Source organism: Agelaius phoeniceus, chromosome 20, assembly GCF_051311805.1.
Source record: "Agelaius phoeniceus isolate bAgePho1 chromosome 20, bAgePho1.hap1, whole genome shotgun sequence".
Lineage (NCBI taxonomy): Eukaryota > Metazoa > Chordata > Aves > Passeriformes > Icteridae > Agelaius > Agelaius phoeniceus.
Genome location: NC_135284.1, coordinates 5427736 through 5450501, shown reverse-complemented (window position 1 = coordinate 5450501; position 22766 = coordinate 5427736). Strand labels below are relative to the sequence as shown.

The following is a 22766-nucleotide window of genomic DNA, read 5'->3' as shown; positions in this document are numbered from 1 at the left end:
AACTTCACTTCCTAACTGTGGGACTGCACAGGGAAAAGTGGGAGCAGAAGCTCCTCAGGTGTGCCCTGCTCATGCAGCCCTGCCTGGATTGTCCAGGAGCTGCCCTGGGAGCTGGCTGGGCTTTCCCTCAGGAGGGATTTCCATCTTGAACACTCCCACAAGTTGTGGGGAGCTCTGCCAGCCTTGTCTGCTTGGCTTTTGTGGGGTTTGCTGAAGCCTCTGGGGCTCTACACGTCTGCCTTGCTCCAAAAACCATCCCAAGTTTGGTTCTGGGTTTGTTTTCTTTTAACCCTTCTACTTCTCTACTATTTAAATGCTGCTGTAACTCCAAGCCAAAAGCATTTTTCAGCATCACTGAGAGCTGCAGCCCTCACTGTGGGCTGTGGTGGCTCCTCTGTCCCCATCTCCTCCTCACAGAATGAACAGAACCAGTGTTTGCTTTAATTGCTGGCGATGCTTTAAAGATTGGACAGCAGCTGTCTCATGGTTTAATCATCATAAATTAAAGAAATTCAGTGCTAATTGTGAAAAGCAGTGATTATTATGAGAAAATGGGAAATTTTGGAGGGTAGGGACATCACTTGTTTCTGTTTCTGAAATATGTGGTGGGGTGAAAGAGAATTGCCACACTCCTGGAAAAATACTGGGGGTCTTTGTAAGCACTTAGAGGATAAAAACCTCAGCAGATATTAAATGTTTTTAATATCAAATAATTTCATATTTACCCATCTTTCTCCTGTGTGAGGTGGGGATTGAAGGAAGGGGCAGGTGTGATGGATTTTAACATTGGTAAAGCTTTTCACATCCTCACAGGTGAGATTCTTACAAGGCAGGGAAATAAAATTCCCACAATGGGAAGAACACTCAGGAGAGTTGTCAGCATTTACCAGCTGTGTTCTCTTGGGTCAAACACTTAAGAGAACCCTTAAAAAACCAGGATCCATCAGCTGGAGCTCAGAGGAGTTCTTAGAACAGGTCAGGCTTAGCTCTGGCAGAGTTTAGGCGTGGTTAATCCACACTGGAGGCAGAGGAAGGGGCTGAAGTCTCCCAGAATTTCCTTTAAAGGTTGATGAATTCACTCCCATCCCGTTACAGCTGCTGGGGGTGGGTTGGAAATGAATAAAACATTCCACAAACACTGGGACCACTTCCCAAAATCAATAGCTCAGAGTTTGATTGGAATATTTTGATGAAGAATGGGAACCACTCTGTCCCTCACCTGAAAATATTTCTTGGCCAGGGATGAACATTGGATCTCAGATTTCCCTGCACCTCCTGTCCCAGACAGGTTGAGTAACTGATGTTGAGTAACAGATGACACTACAGGTTCTCTGGAGCCATAATTTTAATGCAGTCAGAGATATTTAGGGATGTTTTCCACCTGTTCACTGCTTATCTGCAGCTGGGATTCTGTGCAGTGAAAGGTACTTGCCAAACTGCAGCCTGAATTACATTATTAATATTATCATCATCATATTAATTATTATTATTGTTGTTGTTGTTATTGATTAGGCAAAGTTCTTGTTTGTGGCAGTGAAAGGTACTTGCCAAACTGCAGCCTGAATTACATCATCATCATCATCATTATTATTATTATTATTATTGATTAGGCAAAGTTCTTGTTTGTGACCTTGTTCTTTTTTGGTCACCCAAAATAAGAAGAGGCATTACTGATGAAACAACAGATGTGCAATATTGACCAAGAGATAATCTCTTCAGGTATTTTTAACTTTTTATTTTCTATGTTTAGTCTTCCCTTGGAAGTAAATTTATTTCTTCCACCATAGGAAAGTTTTATTGAAAATCTCCCCCATTTTCATTCCAACCTATTTGAGCAGCATGGTTCCATTGGCCACACGAGCCAGAGTCCCCAACGCCCAGAATCATTAAAAGACTCCAGCCCACAGGTTTGCAAACAAATAAATGTTTAATGGCATTGTATAATGGATTTACAGGTGTTAAATAGATTATTTTACAGGAGGATTTATCGCTCTTCCAGCTCCTTTAGCAGTTCATCAAAGTGGGTGATGTACCACTTGGCTTTCTCCTTCACTTGCTTTCTGACCACATTGCCTCCAAACCCAATGAAGCAATCCTGGAAAAACACAAGGAATGGGCACATGGGTTATTGCATGGAAGGAGGGCAGTTCTCAGTAATTAAATTTGCCTTTGAGATTGGATTTTAAAACCCCTGCCCTGTTTTCCTTTGCATGTTCATTTTTCAGATTTATTAACGATTCATTCTGCAGCATTTGGGTTACTGGGGTTTTTTCTCGGTGCCTTGTAGCTTCCAGATTGTTCAGATTTTCCTGAGATTTTACTGAGAATCTGATGTAAATGTGATGCAATTCCATTCAAGAGCAGGTAAACATTGGCTCATGCATAAGCATCCCACAATTACCCCTCTCCTGTTTGTCTTACCTCTGTTTGCCTCATCTCAGAGATACCAAAAGCAAACTTTAACCCTGTCCTCAATCATTAACCAGAGCAATCATCATTTCTACATGTCACAAAACCCCCTGCAGTGAAAGTGCAGGGTTTAAAATTTCCACTGCAGTTTTTTTTTTCTTTTTTTTTTTTCTTTCTTTTTTGTTTTTTTTTTGCCTTGAGGTGAGAAGCATTAAACAAATCCTGAGCAGTTTTGGGGCACTGGGAGACTTTTGTGCGGGGAAAGGAACTGAAGGGGAGATGGAATTAAAATTTCTCCCTGAGATATGAGCATTTATAAAAGTTATCTTCAAGTTATCTTCCTGTTAATTTTTTTATTAAAGAATCCAAACCTTACTCTTCTCTTTGCCCCAAGGATTTGCTCAAGAGGAATTCAGGGTTTCTGTAATACTCACTCCAGGGGGGCAGGCTTCCATGTCTGTAGCTCCATCTCCAATCATAACCACTTTCTTGAAATGGAACTGTTCTTTCAGATGAGTGATAACCTTTCCTTTCCCCCCTGATTCAGCTGTTGGTTGTGTTTCATCAAATCCTGCATATTCTCCTAGAAAACAAAGGAGGGATAAGTTGGAAATACAGATGTTTTCTGGTAAATGAAGGAAAATCTCTGTCTGTGGTCTTGATTTCAGTGCATGCAGCCCTGTAAAACTCACAGCACAGCATCCCAAATCAGTCATTCCAAGGTAACTTTAAGGCTGGGATTTCACCCAAATCTTTCAAAGAAAAATAGAGACATTTTCAGAGAAAACCAGAAACTGTGTGGGGCAATGCCACCAATCCATTCCCAGCCACTCTGGTGTGAACATCCCAAAACAGCAACCAGGATGATGCTGAGACAGAGTAGAAAACCCTGAGTAAGAACAAACCTCAGCACCTCCAGCTGTGCTGGGTGAGCTTCAAACCCAGAGCTTCCAACCCAGAGCTTCCAAACCCAGAGCTTCCAAACCCAGAGCTTCCAACCCAGAGCTTCCAACCCAGAGCAGCTCTGCTCCAGAAGGCCCTGAAAGGGAGGGCTGTGAGAGCACCTCAGGTCATGGACTCTTTAACTTGAAGGAGAGGAGAAAATGAAACTCTGCTCTCAGCAGCTGTACAGAGTTTTACCTTTGGCACAGCTTGCAATTAAAAAGTAACTGCGGCTCTATTCCTTACACTGAGCATGCCCTGAGCTGGTTTTTGGTGAGGTTTTGTGGCTTTTCCTCCATGGATTGGTACCAGGACAGTGCCTGCAGCCCAGTATCTGAGAGCTGGAGGCAGGAAAGTGCCGTTAATCAGCAGAGGGAGGAGTCTGGAGGGGCTCTCACCGTTGAAGTAGAACTTGAGCCTGTTGGCAAAGACGTTTGCTGTGGGGATGTTCAGCTGCAGGGCCACGTGTTCCACGATGCTCTGAAAGCCCCCCGAGACCAGGAACACCTGCACCCCTCGTTGGTGGAGTCTGCTCACCAGCTCCCTGGGAACACACACACAGAGGTCAGAGATCCTCCCTGAGCCAGGCTCTGTGCTATTCCAGCTTGGTTTGGGGGCTGCTGCTTCCATCTCTGCTGCCCAAAGCTTTTCCCTCTGTGTTTGTGCTCACACCTGGCTGGCAAGAGCTGGACAAAACCATCGTTTCATTCCTCAAAAACAAACACTCCTAAAATTGTTTTCTTTCCACTTTCACATTAGTTCCCTTGAACAAGTGAGAGCAGGTCCAGTTCAATTTTTTTTTTTTTTTTTTTTCTCAGCAAGAAAATGAATCTGGAATGCAGCAAAAAGCAGGGGATGAGATAAAATCACTGCTCCAAAATGCTAAGTGGGCTGAAAAGTGCAAAATGCAAATGTTTTCTAGCTCAGAGTTGGTTCACCAAGCGCTGGACATTGATGCCATCTTTAGAAGAGGGCACCAGCTACAGAAAAGGAATCCAAAAAAGAACTTTGTGACTCCAGTAATGCCAGCAGGACTCGAAGGCAGTGCAGAGTTCTGGGGATTTGGCTCTGGAGGCAGAAGATCAGGGGAGCAGCACAGGGAGCAGGGGAAGGGGTGGCAGGAGCAGCAGAAACACTAAAGACTGAAAAGCAAAGCAGAGCCTTAAAGCAGGACACATAAAAGGAGGAAGAAAGGGAAGGAATGAAAAGGAGGAAGAAAGGGAAGGAATGAAAAGGAGGAAGAAAGGGAAGGAATGAAAAGGAAAATCACATGATCCTGAACAAGGAAACAATGTTCTCTTTGTAGTTACCTCTAGCTGTCTTCTACAGAAAAAAAAATATATAATACAAGCACAGGATCATCTAAAACTCTTTTTATATGCTAAAAATATTTCAGGCTTGAAGCTATGGTCAGATTTTGTAGTAAAGAAATTCTTTTCAATGGATAGAAACAATTTGAATAGGGAAAATATCCCCAGAGCTTTTCAGTTTAAATAGTTCATGGTCATTCCAAACCTCAGGATGAATGAATACACATATTTATGTGTGTTTGCTTTAATTTTAATGTTTTTAGGGACTGCAGAATGTGTAGCTCTAAGCAATGCATCCCTCAAACTGCAGAGAGAGGTAACAGAGTCGCAGAATAGACCAAATTTAAGGAGGTATTAAATCTCCTCCCAGCCCCATCACCCCTGAAAAACCAGTGCTTGAACAGATCCTTTCCATTCCCATTTAATCCTCCAACCAGGATCTGAGCTTGGCAGCCAAGGTGCCAGTTAACACCTAAGAATCTTTTCTTTTTCCATGGATGTTTAAGGAGCCAGGTTCCTGATCCAAGCTCTGTACACACCCAGCATGGAGATGGGGCAGGAAAGGCAACACAAACCAGCTCAGTGGCCTTACAGCATCACTAACGACACAGAATTTGCTTTATTTACTCCATCTGCTTCCTGAATACTTCAAAAAAAATAAAAATTCAATTCTTCTTACCTTATTCCTGGAGTTAGCTGAGGTGGGTTGTCAGATATTAATTTCTGCACTTGTTCATAGGAGGGTCTGATGAGACCTAACCGTGCTGTGAGAGCTGCCTTGAATGTCACAGTGCCACCCATGGCTCTGCGGGTCCTGAGGGACAACCAAAAACCAGATCAGGGACACTTCACCAGCTGGGGCTGCTCCCAACAACACAGCATCAATGAGGAGTGACAGGGAGCCAGGCAGGAGAGGTTGGGCTGAACCCCAAAGATTGGTGGCTATGGGATCTCCATGGATGGGGAACCAGTGGAGCACAGGAAAAGGGCTCCACTCCCTCTGTGACCACATTCCTGAGCTGGATCCAACAGAGCTTTGGCTGAAAGCTTCAGCTTGTGCTGCTTCCCAGCCTCAGCCATGGGCTGGGAGTGCTGGCCCCTCTCCTCCACCTCATGGTAAGGTTTTCTCATGCAGAACAGGCTTTGGTAGTGCCTAGCCAAGTTTAATGATGAGGACTGCTCTTGGTCTATCAAAATTACCAATAGAGATTTAATTCAAAATTACCAATAGAGATTTAATTCAAAATTACCAATAGAGATTTAATTCCAGGATAGTTTTGTTGGGCAGCCTCACAATTCCCAAACCAAGTCATGTCATCCTTATTACCCCAACCTCATCCACTTATTACCCCACTTATTACCCCATCCTCATCCATTTATTGCCCCACTTATTACCCCATCCTCATCCACTTATTACCCACTTATTATCCCAACCCCTTTACAAACTGTAACCATATGACAAACAGAACCAAATGACTGTAAATGACAATTCTATGCTCACAGACCAATCCATGCTCACAGCTCAATCATCTCTGGCTCACTCTGCCTGACCTGAGCTCCCCAGGCTCACTCACATCTCTGCCATGGCTCACTCTGCCTGACCTCAGCTCCCCAGGCTCACTCACATCTCTGCCATGGCTCACTCTGCCTGACCTGGGCTCCCCAGGCTCACTCACATCTCTGCCATGGCTCACTCTGCCTGACCTCAGCTCCCCAGGCTCACTCACATCTCTGCCATGGCTCACTCTGCCTGACCTGGGCTCCCCATGCTCACTCACATCCCTGCCATGGCTCACTCTGCCTGACCTGAGCTCCCCAGGCTCACTCACATCCCTGCCATGGCTCACTCTGCCTGACCTGGGCTCCCCAGGCTCACTCACATCTCTGCCATGGCTCACTCTGCCTGACCTGGGCTCCCCAGGCTCACTCACATCTCTGCCATGGCTCACTCTGCCTGACCTGTGTGAGCTCCCCAGGCTCACTCACATCTCTGCCATGGCTCACTCTGCCTGACCTGTGTGAGCTCCCCAGGCTCACTCACATCCCTGCCATGGCTCACTCTGCCTGACCTGAGCTCCCCAGGCTCACTCACATCTCTGCCATGGCTCACTCTGCCTGACCTCAGCTCCCCAGGCCCACTCACATCTCTGCCATGGCTCACTCTGCCTGACCTGTGTGAGCTCCCCAGCCTCACTCACATCTCTGCCATGGCTCACTCTGCCTGACCTGAGCTCCCCATGCTCACTCACATCCCTGCCATGGCTCACTCTGCCTGACCTCAGCTCCCCAGGCTCACTCACATCTCTGCCATGGCTCACTCTGCCTGACCTGTGTGAGCTCCCCAGGCTCACTCACATCTCTGCCATGGCTCACTCTGCCTGACCTGGGCTCCCCAGGCTCACTCACATCTCTGCCATGGCTCACTCTGCCTGACCTGGGCTCCCCAGGCTCACTCACATCTCTGCCATGGCTCACTCTGCCTGACCTGGGCTCCCCAGGCTCACTCACATCTCTGCCATGGCTCACTCTGCCTGACCTCAGCTCCCCAGGCTCACTCACATCTCTGCCATGGCTCACTCTGCCTGACCTCAGCTCCCCAGGCTCACTCACATCCCTGCCATGGCTCACTCTGCCTGACCTGAGCTCCCCAGGCTCACTCACATCTCTGCCACGGCGTCCCCGACCCCGCAGAACTTGGCCAGCTCGTCGATGCCCTCCTCCCTGATGACAGTGCTGTCCACGTCGAAGCACACGGCGTCGGCGCTGCGGAAGATCTCCTTCAGCTCCATCAGGGATGCCATCCTTTTGGGAGCCTTCTTACTGTGAGGGGACAAGATGAAATCTTTCTCTGAGTGGGAGTAGTGCACTGTTTCCTGAGCCATTGGTGCTGCTGCTGCTGCGGCGCGGGTGAGAAGGGCCGAGCGCAGGCGGCTCAGGGCTTTTATCCCGAGGGCAATGGTGGTGGAGGTCTGCCCCAGCTGCTGATTTGCTCCTGCTGTTGCTGCCTCCTGATGGTCACCTCGTGCTCCAGGTGGGCCGTGGGGCCCTGGGCTGCTGCTGATTTGTTGCCTGCTGCCTCAGCCCATCCGTGGGTTCAAGGTTGCAATCCTTGGCATTGCCTGAGGCACCAGGCTGCCAAGAGCTCTGTGGGGTTGCAGGGCTCTGGTTCAGCTCAGGGGGGGTCTTGGTTTCTCATCTCTCCCAGGCTGGACACCCAGGTCCTAAGGATTGATTACAAACTATCCTAAACCTATCAATGAGTGGTTGGCCCTAAATCAGGAAGGTTTAGATCCTGTCCTACATCTTCATCAATAAAAGATTGGACCATTAACTTTGGGGATTAGCCTTTTATAAACCCATCAAATGCTTGGCCCTCGAGAACTTCACTCAACCCATCAAGACATCACATTTTCTATAACAGTCCCTGAAAATTAATTTTAATCCCTTTCCATAATAGTCCCATTTTCTACCCCTTTTGTTGAAAAAGGTTTCTTTCCTACCCTTTTAGATCTGCCCACTTCAACATGTTGAGCACTTCTGCAGATCAGAAGCTTAAGGAGTTAAATATCTTCTTACTCATCCCTACTCACCTTGTGCTTTCATAGGGGAATTAATTCAGTGTGGATTTTACTGAGTACTAATCTATAATTTAGACACAAACAACACCTGCCTATTTATCTCACTTCTCAGATTTTTGTAGAAGTTTTTGTTTCTTCCAATCTCTCAGACATCTCTCAGGACATGTCTTGTGTGATTGATCTGGGTTGCAGGTTCTTTTCCTGGGACAGGGGAAAAACACCATCAAACAGCACATTCTTAAGAATTATGGATGTCGTTACAACCTTTCATCTTTTGTTTTCCTCTCACTAATGGTCAAAGCAGGAACAAGAACCTTTGGGTTTATTCCCAGGACATGATGAATATTGGGATACACAAAAAGCTTTATGAAAAATTCCCATCCTCACTACGAATGTAGAGCACACACCTCTCTTATGTGCTCTTTGCATGGAATAAAGGAGAATGCTCCAATCTGTTGTGGGGAGGTGGAGATCTGTCTGAAGGCAGCACCCAGCCTGAGTGGTGAAACCTGTTGTGAACAGCCAGGAGCTGTGTCTGCCTGACAGGTGTCAATGGGCAAGGGACAGAGACAATGAGTGACACGAGAGGCACAGGCAGCCCTCAGACAGGACATTTTGAGGTTTATTCTGCTGCCTTTGAGGGGTTGGTGGCACTAGAGGAGGTTTCCCAGAAAAGGGCTTTTCCAGAGCCCCTCTGAACTGCAGTTTGGCACAACCCTGCCCTTGGTGCATGGACACACCATAAACCCCAGTCCAGCTTTAGGATCATGGCTAAAGGATTATTTGCTGCAGGCCATGTGGGGTTTTATCTTTTTCTACAAAGACTGCACTGGACATGTAAGAAAAATTAGTTATCATGAGTAACTGATAGTTATATAATAGTTATATAATAGTCATAATTAGTTAAATGAGTCACCAGCCATCAGCACAGCATGTAAAAGAAAGGTGGACATCAGAACTTCATGGACATCAGAACTTCATGGACATCAGAGCCTCCCTCTGCCAGCACCCAGCTCTGAGGTGAGGCCTGTGGCCAGAGGCCAGCTCTGAGCTCAGGCTTGGCACTGGCTGGGCAGGTGCCACGTGAATTGCACGTTTGTTTTAGCCTTGACTTGCCCTGGGCTGCAGAGCTGTGCCTGTGTTTGCAGTGAAAGCTCCCAGATTTCCAGGCAGCAGGGCCGTGTTCCAGGGCAGCTGTGACATTGGCGTCACCAGTGTGTGTCCCCAATGATGCAAAGCCACCATTGCCACACCTGGGGCTGCTCTGTAACCCCGTGAGGCAATGGCGCCGTGTGGGGACATGGCACTGTCATATTTCCTGAAAAATCCCTTTGCTGGGATTTCTTCTCCTGGGAAGCTGAGAAGCCTCAGAGAAAAATGTAAATCGTAATTATCTGATTTGCTTCTCCTGTGTTTGGCTGCTTTGGAATGTGGTTTGGACATTGTTTACCAACAGGTGAATGTTTGATTGGTTCCATGTGAATTGTTTTTACTTAATGACCAATCACCATCAGCTGTGTCAGACTCTCAGCACTTTCATTATCATTCTTGTTAAGCCTTCTGTCTGTATCCTTTCTGTATTCTTTAGTATAGTTTTAGTATATTATTCTTTAATATAATATAATATCATAAAATAATAAATCAGCCTTCTGAGAACACGGAGTCAGATTCATCTCTTCCCTCATCCTGGGGACCTCACAAAGACCACAGGGACACTGCTCTGTGACGTGACTGCTCGGTGACAAGCTGCAATTTGGGTCTGCATGCAAGGCTTTAATCTGTCCCAGAAAAATGTTATCTCTCCACAGGTGTGCTGGGACTGATGAAATGTTCACTTTTCCTTCTCTCTGATGTCCACATTTCCCATGCTCCTTCCCCTGCTGAATGAGCTGACAATGATGGCATGAAAGCTGTGCTGGACTTTGCACTTTGATGGACAAATAAAGAAGAATTATTGTGGAGTCATAGTTGGAATTAACCCTGTCCTCTCTTTATTTCTATTTGAAAATCGTTTCAAACTATGGTTTATGTTGTCTAAAAATGACAAACTGGAAGGGAAGAATTGCAAAAATCATCAGTAGCACATTAGAGCAAAAAGAATTAAAGTTGTGTAAAACCCTTCTATGGACAAATCTCATTTGCAGTCAGGAAAAAGCAATTTTGTATTCCAGAGTGGTCCAGGCCTGTATAAGTGGCAGAGATTAATTATTCTAAATACAGAGCATCTGATTGCTTAAAAGTGTAAATGTTTTAATGAGATAGGAAGAAAAATGAAATTCCCACAAATAATGGGTTCTGTTTCCATATGAAAAACACTGATAGGGAATCTCTGATCTTCCTACCCTGAATTTCAGGAAGGTAATCAATTCCTAGCCTGAAAAGCACCCAAGCAGCAAACATTTCAAGAGGTCTGGTATAAAATGCCGTGGGGAAAAGGTGGAAAGAAGAATATGGGGAAAAGAAGAACAATGGGCAAAGAAGTGGCTAAAGAAGACAACAGAGTGAGAGAGAGACAGGTAGGGTGAAACTTGAGATAAAAATGGAGATAAAAGAAAACGACAAGAGAAAAGGGGAATTCCCATGAGATCTCCTTGCCTCCAGACTATGAAGAGTTTCATTAGGCTGTTTAAAAAAAAATAAAGACATTTTCACAAGAAATAATTCTCTTTCATAATAGACAGGGTGGAGTCACAAACAGGGGAATTATGTAAGAGCACATGGGAAAGGAAAACAACTGAAATCCTCTCTGTTTACTGTCCCTTCAAAGAAGGGCACTTGCCTCACGGGGAAAAACTGCCCCATCCTCTGTATCCACAGGTCATGTGGAAATGCAAATGGAAGCAGTAAGTGGAGCTCAGAACTGCAGGTGTTCTGGGGCTGCAAGGTTCTAATGAGATCTCAAACCCCTCGTTGTGACTAAACCTCCCTTGTTGTCATATTTCAGCTTTCAGAAGTGCTGCCACGCTGCTACTTTGCATGATGTTCACACTTATTGCTGTTAAAAATGAAGATTAAGTGAATCTTAATGAACTATTACCCAGCACTCAGGAATATCCTTGTTTGCAAACAATTTCTGATTCACTTCCCCATTTAACATTGTACTGAACAGTGACAGAAGTTCAACCACATTAAACTGTTTCTTTTGCCTTGAAGGGAAACTGCTGCTCAGAGCAAAGGATTTGGAGAAAATAGTTCTTGAAAGTTTTTTTCAGGACCTTTTCCTCCTACAGCTTCTAAGAACATTCCCAGGAGTGTTTCCATGGTATGAGTTGAAACAAACCACTTAATCCTCATTGTTTCCAGTCCTGTGTCTGTAAAATGGCAATAATACAGTGGCACAGCTTTTCTGTGCTGAGCTTTCATCCTCAGAATTAGCAACGTCTTGAAAGCTTTAGAGGAAAGCTGATACATTTAAGCAGATTAGTTATATTTAAGGAAATTGTGTTCGTGTTTTATATAAGTTGTAGAAGTTCAACCCATCCACACGTAACTTTCTGTGGTTTGCAGGGTAAGAATTCGGTCCTTAACCTCCTGGGTTTTTCTTCTTTTTTTTTCAGGTTTTTGTTAAACCTCCTGGGTTTTCTATTTCACGTTAGGTTTTGCTTTAACCTCCCGCTCAGTTTGCAAAGGCAGCGGCACAAAGCTGCCTGCGAGTCAAGAGATGAGCCGCTCGCAGCTCCGCACGATTATCTGCACAGCAGTGCCTCACAGCGAACTCACTCAAACACCTCGCCAAAAGCAGGTGAAAAAGGCCAGAAGGAACCTGTTGGATGTTGACATCCACCTCCCAACTCTCCAATCCCCTCTCGCCCGTGCTGCCAAAACGCTGCTGCTCCCCCCGCGCCCGATTGCATCATTCATTCACGCCGCTGTTATAAACCAGCCGGGCAGCACAAGGCACAAGATCCTCCTCATTTTCCCTGCTGGAAAAACCCCCCTTGTGTTACGGAGCTGCGAGCCAAACTCCGACCCCTTCCGAGCTGCGAGAAAAGCGCGATGCCGGTGACTTACAGAACACAGAAGGGAAGCGGCCGTGGCTGCTGCTGCCGCCGGGAGGCTCCGGGCTGCGCCTGGCAGGGAGGGATCAGCTGAGCCCTCAGCGGCACAAACCCCGCGCACGGGCTGCGCTGGACGAGAGCCGCATTTTGCCGCTCGGCCCCTGATAAAGCGCTGAGTCAGGCGGCCCGGGGGGTTTGTTTGAGGTGCTCGCACACATGGGAGCAGAGCAGGGCAGCTGTTCGCTGCCAGCGAGGGCGGCAGAGGTGTGACCGCCCCGGGGCAGGGGAGGAGCCGGGCCGGGCCAGGCCGGGCCAGGCCGGGCAGGCAGCGGCGGGCGCGGGGCTCGCTCAGCCAGGCCGGGCAGCTCCGGGCAGCGGCAATCGGGAGCTTCTCCTGGCTGAAATCAGCGAGGAACTGTCCTGTTTTCGGGGGAGAAGGGAGGATGTGTGAGCTGGGATCACAGAGTGACCAGGTTGGAAGAGACCTTGAAGATCATCGAGTCCAACCCAGCCCCAAAACCCCAACTAAACCCTGGCATCCAGTGCCACATCCAGGCTTTGTTAAACCCTGGCACCCAGTGCCACATCCAGGCTTTGTTAAACACATCCAGGGATGGGGACTTCACCACCTCCCTAGTCCCAAAATTCCCAGAATTCCCAGAATGACCAGGTTGGAAGACACCTTTAAGATCATCGAGTCCAAGCCAGCCCCAACACCTCAGCTAAACCCTGGCACCCAGTGCCACATCCAGGCTTTGTTAAACACACCCCGGGATGGGGACTCCACCACCCCCCTGGGCAGCCATTCCAGAACTTTATCTCTCTTTCTGTAAAAAACTTTCTCCTAACATCCAACCTATATTTCTCTTGGCACAGCTTAACACTGTGTCCTCTGGTTCTGTCAGTGCTGCCTGGAAAAAGAGACCAACCCCACCTGAGCACAGGCACCTTTCAGGAATTTAAGTTGCAATATCTCCTCTTGGCTTAAGCTGTTAGTGCATCCCTGAGTGAAGCTACACACACAAATCCCATCCAAAGCTGGCAAAAGCTCGGCAGCAAAGGGGAAAGGCGTGGGAAAAGGCTCTGTGTTGTGTCCCCAAAAGCTGTGGAAAAATTGCCAAAGTTGCCCGTGCTTGTCCTTTGGCATCCCATGGAAGAGCTGCCCTCGCTCGCTGCCCTGGCTTGGAAAATGGGACAGTGCCAGGCCAGGAGTTGTTTGGTTCAAGGTCAAGAAAAGCTGATTTAGCTGATTTAGCTGCTTTTGTCCACTTGTGCCAGGAGTCCTGTGACTGCTGCCCGTCTGTTCTGCACTGCTGGATGCTCCAGTCATGCTCTGTGCATGACCTCTTCTGCCATCCTGGCAGTGTCACCCCTCAAAATTCCATTTCTTAATTAAATCCCATCACCTTTTGTGCCCCTCCTCCCCTTATGTTTTTTCAGAATTTCTCAGTACATGACAGGATCATCTCTCAGGAGCTTCTCGAGTCAGGAAAAGATGGGACCAAGCCCCTGTGCTGCCAAACTGGTGCCAGGGATCAGCAGCCCGGTGCTGTTTGTCAGTTTTAACGTGGCAGGACAGGATGTTGTTTAAAGCAGATTTAGAAATCATTTCTGTGAACAAGGTTAAAGGAAAACCCATCTTGATAAAGATGAAAGAAAATGGCTTTTACTGAGAATCTCAGAGGGGTTTTTGCCAAGATAAGCAGTGCCTGGCTTGACTAAGAGAATTGCTGCTGAATATTTCATGAAGGATATTGCCTTTATTTGGCTTAGTTTAATGGACGTGTTGGCTTTAATTTAGTTAAATATTTTGATTTTAACCTGGTGTAATCCATTGAATTCATAGGGCAATTTAAGTCTGGTAAGCATTTGCCCTTTATTTTCATTACACATAAAAAACAAATAGAACAATTCTACAGCTAAGACTAAAAAAAAAAGAAAAAAAAAAAAGCTTGTCTTGATGGCTGAAAAATGCTGCAAAATGGGATTTTAATGTGAAGATGCTCGTGAGAAATGTTACTATAATACAAAATAACTATCCTGAGGAATGTGAGCCAGCAAGGAAACACAGAGAGCTCTGCCTGGGAGCTGTAGGAGGATGCTCAGGAGTAAAAATACAAACTTGATCCAAACACAGCACCCAATTCTTGTACTACAGAACCTCTCAATTTGTAAAAAAAAAAAAAAAAAAAGAAAGAAAGCAGAAACCACCTGCATGGAGGATTAGAATGTCTTTGAAACAGCTTTTCCCTTTTCCCCCCTCTTCTCCTAAAAAAAAACATCTCAAAATTTAATTTTCTCTCTATTTTCCAGCATGGGCAGTTCCTGCCTTTCCATAGGCATCAGCAAGGAAAACATGAAATTTAACGAGCCTGGGATGGGTTTGACAAGGCTGCCCTCTGCTGAGAACAGCCCTGAGAGGAACAGGCAAAAAAAAAAAAAAAAAAAAAAAAAAAAACCAACCCAGAGAAGCAAAGGCAACAAAATATTTGATCTGGGAGTGCCAGAATCCAGGGCAGAGCTGGGGATCCGGGTGTTTTGACTGGACATTGCATCTCAGATATTTGCACAGCAGCCTTGGGCCAGGTTTGGTGGTTTGTTTTGTTATGGTTTCAGCATCCCAGTGAAGTGCAGACAACATTTTTACAGAGTTCCAGAGCCAATATTGAAATGGCAACTGTGATTCCCTGCATTTTGCAATGTTTAATGTTTATTTCTAATGATTGCGACCACAGAGGAGAAAGCCCAGCCACTCCACTGGAGTCAGCATCAAAATATTTCACAAGACACTGCTCAGCAATAGGTCTCCAAGCTTGTAGGATGTCCAAACATCACCTAAAACATTAAAAACCAGAATCCCAATGATATCAGCAGCTGTCCCCTCCAGGGAGACAGACAGACCACATGTGGGAGTCCTCCTCTTGTGCACAGCGTGGCATTTTGCCCAGAAACCTGAGATCCTCACCCAAAGCAGGTGCCACAGCCTGCAGCCAATCCAGCCAGGCTGCCCTGACACTTGACACTGACATTTCCCATCAAGCTCCCCCAAAAGTCCTGTGCAGCAAAACTGGACCCAGCAGCAGGCTCAGACTCTGCTCCTGGAGGTGGTGTGGAAATACATCCAGGTCTCTGCATTGCTGGAGCAATCCAGGGCTGCATCCAGAGCTCCCTGCTGCAAAAAGTGGGATGGAGAGGGAAGGATTTTATAGAATCCATAGGTTTGGTTGGAAGGGAACTTAAGGAGCATCTTGTTTCACCCCCTGCCATGGGCAGGAACACTTTCCACCACCCCAGGCTGCTCCAAGCCCTGTCCAACCTGGCCTTGGACACTCCCAGCTTCTCTGGGCATCTTCACACCTGGTAGGAGAGGGCTGGGGAAGGGTCTCTGCCTTGCCTGCACCAAATTCTGACAAAATCCTGGCCTCAGGGCCACTTGTGCCTGTGGTCAGCAGCCTCTGGAGCAGCTGGGCTGCAGAGCACAGGGAACTGCCTGGGGATTACTGTGGGGCCTCATGCAACCCCTGGAATAAGAAGAGGTTGTGTCACACCTGGTGTTGCCCTGTGCTCCGGTGGGTGTTGGAGGGGACAAGCCCAGACGGAGCAATTTGGGATTCAAACCTGTTGCAATCAGTGCCCGCAGGGTGTGAGGGACTATGGCAGGAGCTCCTTCTCCAGCTCCTCTCCGGGAAACTCACTTGTCCTTCCATTTCAGAGTCCAAAGACACAAATATTTTAATGTCTCCAGGACTGAGCCCGGACAGGCCACGTAGGGAAACGTTTCAGCACCCACCAAGGCTGTCTTGACATTAATATTTCTGGTTTTATTCTACATGGAAACCTCTGCGTGGACCGTCCCCATCCTTAGAACCCCTGGGAGGGATTCAGGCCAGGAAAGCCCCGGGCAGAGGGTGTGCACTGGGAGCTATGGAGGCCCCGGCTCCCCACACATCAGCTTGTGTGCTATGAAAAAATGAGTTTTTATTAACCTCAATCCCGAATTTAACTAAGAACCATTGATTATTAATCCAGTCCACTTAACTATTAATTTTATCGGTCTAATGTGAAATCACCGGGTTTAATTATTTATTCTGACGGTTCTGCGGAGTTGCTGGGGGTGTCCGGGACATGAGAGGCCGGATTACACACCGACCATCCCCGCTCGCTCAGAAACCACCCTCACCCGCCCCGCTCTCCCCTCAGGGCCCGCTCTGAGGGCAGCGCCGCGCCCGCTCCTCAGCAACGGGGAGAGGGAGGGACTAGCCGGAGCGACAGGCACCGTAGCCAATGGGAACGCGGCAAGCGCGCCAAGGAACCAATGAGAACCGGGACTCCTCGGCGGCGGGAGCAGCCGGGATGAGCGACAGGCATTTTAACCAATAGACATGCGGCATCGCGCCGGATGGCCAATGGGCGAGCCCGGAGTGTTCTAGAAGGGGCGGGCAGGAGGCGGGACCGAGGTGCCCCGCCCCGCCCGGCGCGGCCCAGAGCGGAGCGCAGTCATGGCGGTGAAGGCGCTCAACCCCAAGGCCGAGGTGGCCCGTGCCCAGGCCGCGCTGGCCGTCAACATCAGCGCGGCCCGCGGGCTGCAGGACGTGCTGAGGACCAACCTGGGTCCCAAGGGCACCATGAAGATGTGAGGGAGCCCCCGCGCCTCTCGCCGCGGGTGGGGTTGGGGGGGAGCACGGCCTGAGGGGAAGCGGCGGGGTCCGGGAGGGGCGGAGGGGAACAAAGGCGGAGGCGGGAGGGGTGCATGGCTGAGGGATGGGGAGGGAGCGGCTGGGCCCGCGGCCCCGCACGTGTTTTGGGGCCGGGGCCGGGTGGATGAATGGATGGGGAAGGAGCGGGGCGGGCCCGCGGCCTCACACGTGTGCTGGGGCCGGGGCGCTGCTCACCCGGCCCGTGCCGCCCGCAGGCTCGTGTCGGGCTCCGGAGACATCAAGCTGACCAAAGATGGCAACGTGCTGCTGCAGGAAATGGTGAGCTGGGGCTGGTCCGAGCAGGGGGTTTAGGGAGGGACGAGCGCCTTTGGGTGAGGGGGAATCGCGTCCCCCCTGCCCCCTTATCCATTGAAGCAAAATGGGCCTTGGGAGGAGGGTGAAGAAATAAATGCAGGTTAAGGCAATACTGTAAAGAAAATAATGTTAAAAATATAAACGGCACCATGAGAATGAGTAAAATAAGCAGCCAAAGGAGCAGCAAACCAGTTAAAGTAAACCATTAGAACATCACCTTCGGTTCTTTCTTAGCTGATCTCAGATTTTTATTTGCTGTACCACTGCAGTGAAACTTAACTGCTCAGCTTCTTATTTTTGTCTAGCAAATCCAACACCCCACAGCCTCCTTGATAGCAAAAGTAGCAACAGCACAAGATGACATCACTGGAGATGGCACCACCTCGAATGTCCTCATCATTGGAGAGCTCCTGAAGCAGGCAGATCTTTATATTTCTGAGGTGTGTATGCAGTGTTTCATTTGTAGGTGGGCAAGTTAAAACCTTCACTGAGACCTCTCAGTGGTTTTTATTTTTGATAAATGTTTAACAGGAGTGGAACATAAATACATTGTTCTGCTTAAAATGAGAAGTTGTAAAAAGGGGGAAAAGCTGGAGGAGAGGACTTGAACCGTGTTCAAAATCAAGCCCACTTATTGTGGATACTGTAGCTTTTAAGGTTTTGTGTGATACCTGCTGTTACTTTGTTTTGTGTGAGTCAAAGCACTTCTGGGGTGTTTGGAAGGAGCTCCCCCCTGAGGGCAGGTAAACGTGGATATTGCACAGCGAACACCCAAGTGTGCTTTGTAGTTCCCTTGGTTTCAGTCTGTGCTAAATTAATCTGTGCTTTTCCTCTGCATTGGAAGGATTTGCATTCCTTTTATATGTATTCAGAAGGACAGAACACATGGCCTGGGTAGCATATTCCCTGTGTTTTGCCATTCCTTGGAATGTTGAAACTGCAGGTTCTGTTTGTGAAAAAAGAACCATTTTCCCTTCCATTGTCCAATGATTTCTCTTCCCTTGCCTTAGGGTTTGCACCCTAGAATAGTAGCAGAAGGATTTGAGATTGCCAAGGAAAAAGCACTTGAGGTTTTGGATCAGGTCAAAGTGTCCAAGGAGATGGACAGGGAGACCCTCATCGATGTTGCCAGGACATCCCTCAGGACTAAAGTGCACGCTGAGCTTGCTGACATCCTGACAGAGGTGAGTGTCCCTGTCACCTCTGCCTCTGTGGGTGGAGAGATCCAGCTGTGAAAGATGTGAACTTGCACTTTGGAAGACTGATGGTCATTTTGGGATGTTTCCCTCCCGTGTGCTGCAGGCTGTGGTAGATTCTGTCCTGACAGTCAGAAAACCAGGGGAGCCCATTGACCTGTACATGGTGGAAATCATGGAGATGAAGCACAAATCAGAGACTGACACAACGTAAGTCAGGAGGATCCTTGGGATTCAGTTTAATGGAACCCTGAGCTTTGAGGAGCCTGGGGGGGTTTGGTTTCTCTTTAGGGTGTCCTAGAGCTACCACAGGAGGAGCTGAAATACAAATTTCAGCCACAAATATCTTGGCAGAAGTTTCTCACTCACTGAATTGATTTCTTGATAAAATTATCAAACAGCAAAGAGCAACACTGGCTTAACAATATTGGATAAATACTTTTTTTTTCTTAGTGTCTGTGGCTTGATGTTGCTTTAGGTTGGCATCTGTTAAATACAAAGCAGCATTTGATAAATGGAAACTGGGCTGTGGATTGGATATTCCATAGGATTTCCCTTTCCCTCAGTGCATGGATGAATTCTGCCCTAGCTTTCCTCAGTAGCTGGTGCAGTCAGACACCATGCCAGAGCAAATTCCTTTTTTCCACTGTGCCTGGTGTGCTTTTTGATGGGAATGAGCATGCCCTTGGAAGGGGAACACATCTGCCACCAGTGCCCAGGCAGTTTGGGTTGGAGCAGTTCCACTCTCTGCACTCCATGGATTCCTGTATTTGTGTCCATGGACACCCAGAGGGGTTTTGAACCTTGCAGGCTGATCAGGGGGCTGGTGCTGGATCATGGAGCTCGCCACCCTGACATGAAGAAAAGAGTGGAAGATGCTTTTATTCTTACCTGCAATGTCTCTCTGGAGTATGAGAAAACGTGAGTACCCAGCACATGCTCCTGTCCTGAGGACTTTTATTTAAAATGTGCTTAAATACCAACCAAGGCTGTGAAGGGGAAAGGTGATGCCCCTTCTGCAGCCCTTTTAGGAAAGATGATGGGTGAACAAATCTGTGAGAGGCAGAGCTTCACAGTGGGTTTTATTTTGTTGTGTGATCACAGAAAGGTTGAAAGTCCTTCCTTTCTTGGGCACAATTTGGTATTGTAGAGCAAATACATCAATGCACTTCAAAAAATAAGGCAGACACATAAAACAGAGAACTCTGAAGTGGAAAAGCTTTGAACCAGAGAGCAGGAACAGCAGTGTGGGTTGGAGGGACTGGTTTGTTCTGGGTTGATTTTTTCAGAATGTTACTGAAAAGCTCATTCCTTATGCTCAAGTTTATTTCAACAGCAGAGAGGAAGTTTTCTCACTGCTTTTTTGTGGGTTTTTTTCCCCTTCAGGGAGGTGAGCTCTGGATTCTTCTACAAAAGTGCTGAGGAGAGGGAGAAGTTGGTGAAAGCAGAAAGAAAGTTCATTGAAGACAGAGTCAACAAAATCATAGAGTTGAAAAGAAAAGTCTGTGGCGACTCAGACAAAGGATTTGTTGTGATCAACCAGAAGGTGAGATGAAGAGAATAACTAAAAATTATTTGTAATGCCAGAATTAGCTAAATTTAGGCTGATAGTTCTGAATATAATGTACAGTTCCTACTTGAGATCTTCTTTGAGCCTCGAGGAAGAACTTCTGAGTGTCAGAGAGAGAGGAGGTGTTTTTAGCTTTATGCTGATGGTCACTTTGTGTTTGCAGGGAATTGACCCGTTTTCCTTGGATGCCCTTGCCAAAGAAGGAATTGTTGCTTTGAGGAGAGCTAAAAGGAGGAACATGGAAAGGTCAGTTTTGGGGAGAGGAGAGGATACAATAATCTGCTCCTCCAAACTGAGACAGTCAGTCAAGCTTGACTTAAATCCATCTTTAAAGGCTTGACTGAAAGTGCCACTTCAGTCTGTGCAGCTCTTCTGGTGTAACTCAGGGCAGTTTGAGCTCTCTGGATGCTTTAAATGCAGACACCTACAGAGGAGCCTTAATTCTACAAGTGACTGAAAGTTCCACTTCAGTCTGTGCAGCTCTTCTGGTGTAACTCAGGGCAGTTTGGACAAAGTGCAAAAAGGGCAGTTTGAGCTCTCTGGATGCTTTAAATGCAGACACCTACAGAGGAGCCTTAATTCTAGAAGTCAGTTTTTTAAAGAGCTCTTCCATGAACAGAACCAAACTGTTGCAAGCCTAGGCTTGGAAAACTGCACTTGTTGTGACTTTGGGTTTTATTGAAGATAAAGCTGAGCTGTGCCTGTTCTCTGTCAGACTGACCCTGGCCTGTGGTGGCACTGCCATGAATTCTGTGGAGGATCTCACTCCTGACTGCCTGGGACATGCAGGGCTGGTCTATGAGTACACCCTGGTGAGTGACCAAGTGTTTGAAGGGTAAAGCTGGAGTATTGAAATAAAACACTTAAAATCCACTTGGATGTGAACATCTGCCTGGATGTTTGCTCCTGTCATAGGCTGAGAAAACAGAAATCAAGTTCTGCTGTTTCTCATCACTTCTGGAAGTGCTGTCAGTGCAGAACCCAGCCTGAAAGCATCCAGTTTATTAATTTGTGTCCACAAAGTGCTGAAGCAAGTGGCTGAGAGGCAAAGCTGATTGTGTTTTCCCCAGGGGGAGGAGAAGTACACCTTCATTGAGAAGTGTGAGAACCCCCGCTCGGTGACCCTGCTCATCAGGGGCCCCAACAAGCACACGCTGACCCAGATCAAGGATGCAGTGAGGGATGGGCTGCGGGCTGTCAAAAACGCCATTGAGGATGGTGAGTGCCCTCCCTGGTAATCATCATTAGGATTCTAGAAGCTCATCCCAAAATGAGGGAATTAGGTATCAGCTCCATTGGTTCCTGCTCCTGAGTTCAGGGTGAGGTGATTTTATAGTTCTGTGGTTGATGACTCACCTGTTCAGGTGCAGGATATGGAGGGAAGAGATCAAACTGCACTAAAAACGAGCTGCTGAAACTGAAACAGGTGATTTTCCCTTGCAGGATGTGTGGTGCCAGGAGCAGGGGCCCTGGAGGTGGCAGTAGCCAATGCTCTTGTGAAACACAAACCCAACGTGAAAGGAAGAGCCCAGCTTGGAGTTCAGGCTTTTGCTGATGCTCTGCTCATCATTCCTAAGGTAAAAGGAGTTCTGGGTGATAAAGTGGCTTTCAAGCACACACAGACTCGGTGCTTTTTCTGCTGGAGGGCTCTGTAATCAGCAAAGTGAAGCCAATCCCTCCGTTCTGTGCCAGGTGCTTGCTCAGAACTCGGGCTATGATCCCCAGGAGACGCTGGTGAAGGTGCAGGCAGAGCACGTGGAGTCGGGGCAGCTCGCTGGGGTGGATCTCAACACTGGTAAGGACTCACTCAGCCACAGGCTGATGCTCCAGTAAGAACCTGGCTCAGCTCTGAAGCACAAAGTGCTCTGAGTGCAGAAAGTTTTATCTTTATTGATGAAAAGCTGCACAGAAGCCGTGGCAGTCAGGCTGCTGTAGTTCAGTGTGTGCTGATTTGAGGACAAAGCACATGGCAACACTGTTGGATACAGTGAGTGAGTGATATCAGATGTCAGCCAGCAGAAACTCTCTGTGTGAACTGTTTTTTAAAGGCTCTTCACTTCTGTTGCAGGGGAACCCATGGTGGCTGCAGCAGCTGGAATCTGGGATAATTACAATGTCAAAAAGCAGCTGCTTCATTCATGGTAAGGCTGGCAGGATTTCACTTGTACCATTACTCTGTGTGTGTGTTCAAGTGATGTAGAACTGGGGATCCCATGTACAGGAAAATGTCTTGAAACACAAAAATGAAGCTCAGTTTGGCAATTGTAACAATATTTCTTTGCTGTTTCCCTGTTTCCAGCACGGTGATTGCCAGCAACATTCTCCTGGTGGATGAAATCATGAGAGCTGGGATGTCCTCCCTAAAGGGCTGAGCTGGAGCTGCTCCCTGTGGAATCTCTCCAGGGAATCCATCCCAGGGCCCTGGCCTTGGCTGTGGTGGATGTCCCAGCACCAGGAGTCACTCTGCCATGAGGGGCAGCCCCCTTGGTACCACGGCCACTCAAAATCTCAGCAACTTAATCAAAGATTGGCTCTAAAAAGGAGTTATTTATTTTTGATTTCACTGAACTGTGTGGCTGCAGTTGCTTTCCATTTTTACCCAATAAACTGTTCTGTTCTGTGCTTTGAGTGTCTGTTCTTTAAACCTTCACGTTCTGCAGTGGGGGCTGCATTCCTGAGTTCTACTCTTGGCAATTGTGTGAAATTACTACTCAAGACTTTTGTGAAATTACTGCTACTGCTGCTCTGGGA

The 22766-nt window shown here is 47.5% G+C and overlaps 2 protein-coding genes and 2 non-coding genes across 5 annotated transcripts; 3 read left to right on the top strand and 1 right to left on the bottom strand.

Moving 5' to 3' along the window:
- Window positions 1-1908: 1908 nt before the first annotated feature.
- On the bottom strand, window positions 1909-12509 carry PSPH (phosphoserine phosphatase). 2 transcript variants are annotated; one of them, XM_054647097.2, is made up of 6 exons: window positions 12251-12509; window positions 7323-7481; window positions 5341-5475; window positions 3750-3895; window positions 2844-2992; window positions 1909-2095 (listed from the first exon to the last, which is right to left on the bottom strand). In XM_054647097.2, exons 2-6 carry the CDS (start codon window positions 7460-7462, stop codon window positions 1985-1987), a joined length of 681 nt encoding a protein of 226 aa, XP_054503072.1. In that variant the 5' UTR covers window positions 7463-7481; window positions 12251-12509; the 3' UTR covers window positions 1909-1984. The 2 variants fall into 2 exon arrangements, with proteins under 2 accessions (XP_054503072.1, XP_077044896.1); XM_077188781.1 differs by lacking the exon at window positions 12251-12509 and having other exon boundaries at window positions 7323-7491.
- A 4178-nt stretch (window positions 12510-16687) lies between these two features.
- On the top strand, window positions 16688-22637 carry CCT6A (chaperonin containing TCP1 subunit 6A). The gene is made up of 14 exons (XM_054646830.2): window positions 16688-16870; window positions 17150-17213; window positions 17555-17689; window positions 18260-18433; window positions 18552-18655; window positions 19256-19366; window positions 19832-19991; window positions 20179-20261; window positions 20731-20827; window positions 21086-21233; window positions 21459-21592; window positions 21708-21810; window positions 22084-22156; window positions 22315-22637. Exons 1-14 carry the CDS (start codon window positions 16737-16739, stop codon window positions 22385-22387), a joined length of 1593 nt encoding a protein of 530 aa, XP_054502805.2. The 5' UTR covers window positions 16688-16736; the 3' UTR covers window positions 22388-22637.
- On the top strand, window positions 18006-18136 carry LOC129129433 (small nucleolar RNA SNORA22). Its single transcript, XR_008535434.2, has one exon. It is a non-coding gene; the product is annotated as a small nucleolar RNA SNORA22 (small nucleolar RNA).
- On the top strand, window positions 19013-19149 carry LOC129129432 (small nucleolar RNA SNORA15). The gene has a single exon (XR_008535433.1). It is a non-coding gene; the product is annotated as a small nucleolar RNA SNORA15 (small nucleolar RNA).
- Window positions 22638-22766: the final 129 nt, after the last annotated feature.

What these genes read in the sequence shown, in the direction of transcription:
- CCT6A (XM_054646830.2), top strand. Translation starts at nt 16,737, where the DNA reads ATGGCGGTGAAGGCGCTCAACCCCAAGGCCGAGGTGGCCCGTGCCCAG. An exon ending in AAATCAGAGACTGACACAAC is followed by an intron (nt 18,656 to 19,255) that starts GTAAGTCAGGAG and finishes TGAACCTTGCAG; the next exon opens with GCTGATCAGGGGGCTGGTGC. An exon ending in AAGCAGCTGCTTCATTCATG is followed by an intron (nt 22,157 to 22,314) that starts GTAAGGCTGGCA and finishes CCCTGTTTCCAG; the next exon opens with CACGGTGATTGCCAGCAACA.
- PSPH (XM_054647097.2), bottom strand. Translation starts at nt 7,462, where the DNA reads ATGGCATCCCTGATGGAGCTGAAGGAGATCTTCCGCAGCGCCGACGCC. An exon ending in GCTCAAGTTCTACTTCAACG is followed by an intron (nt 2,993 to 3,749) that starts GTGAGAGCCCCT and finishes TTTGTTTTCTAG; the next exon opens with GAGAATATGCAGGATTTGAT. An exon ending in TGGAAGCCTGCCCCCCTGGA is followed by an intron (nt 2,096 to 2,843) that starts GTGAGTATTACA and finishes GTGTTTTTCCAG; the next exon opens with GATTGCTTCATTGGGTTTGG.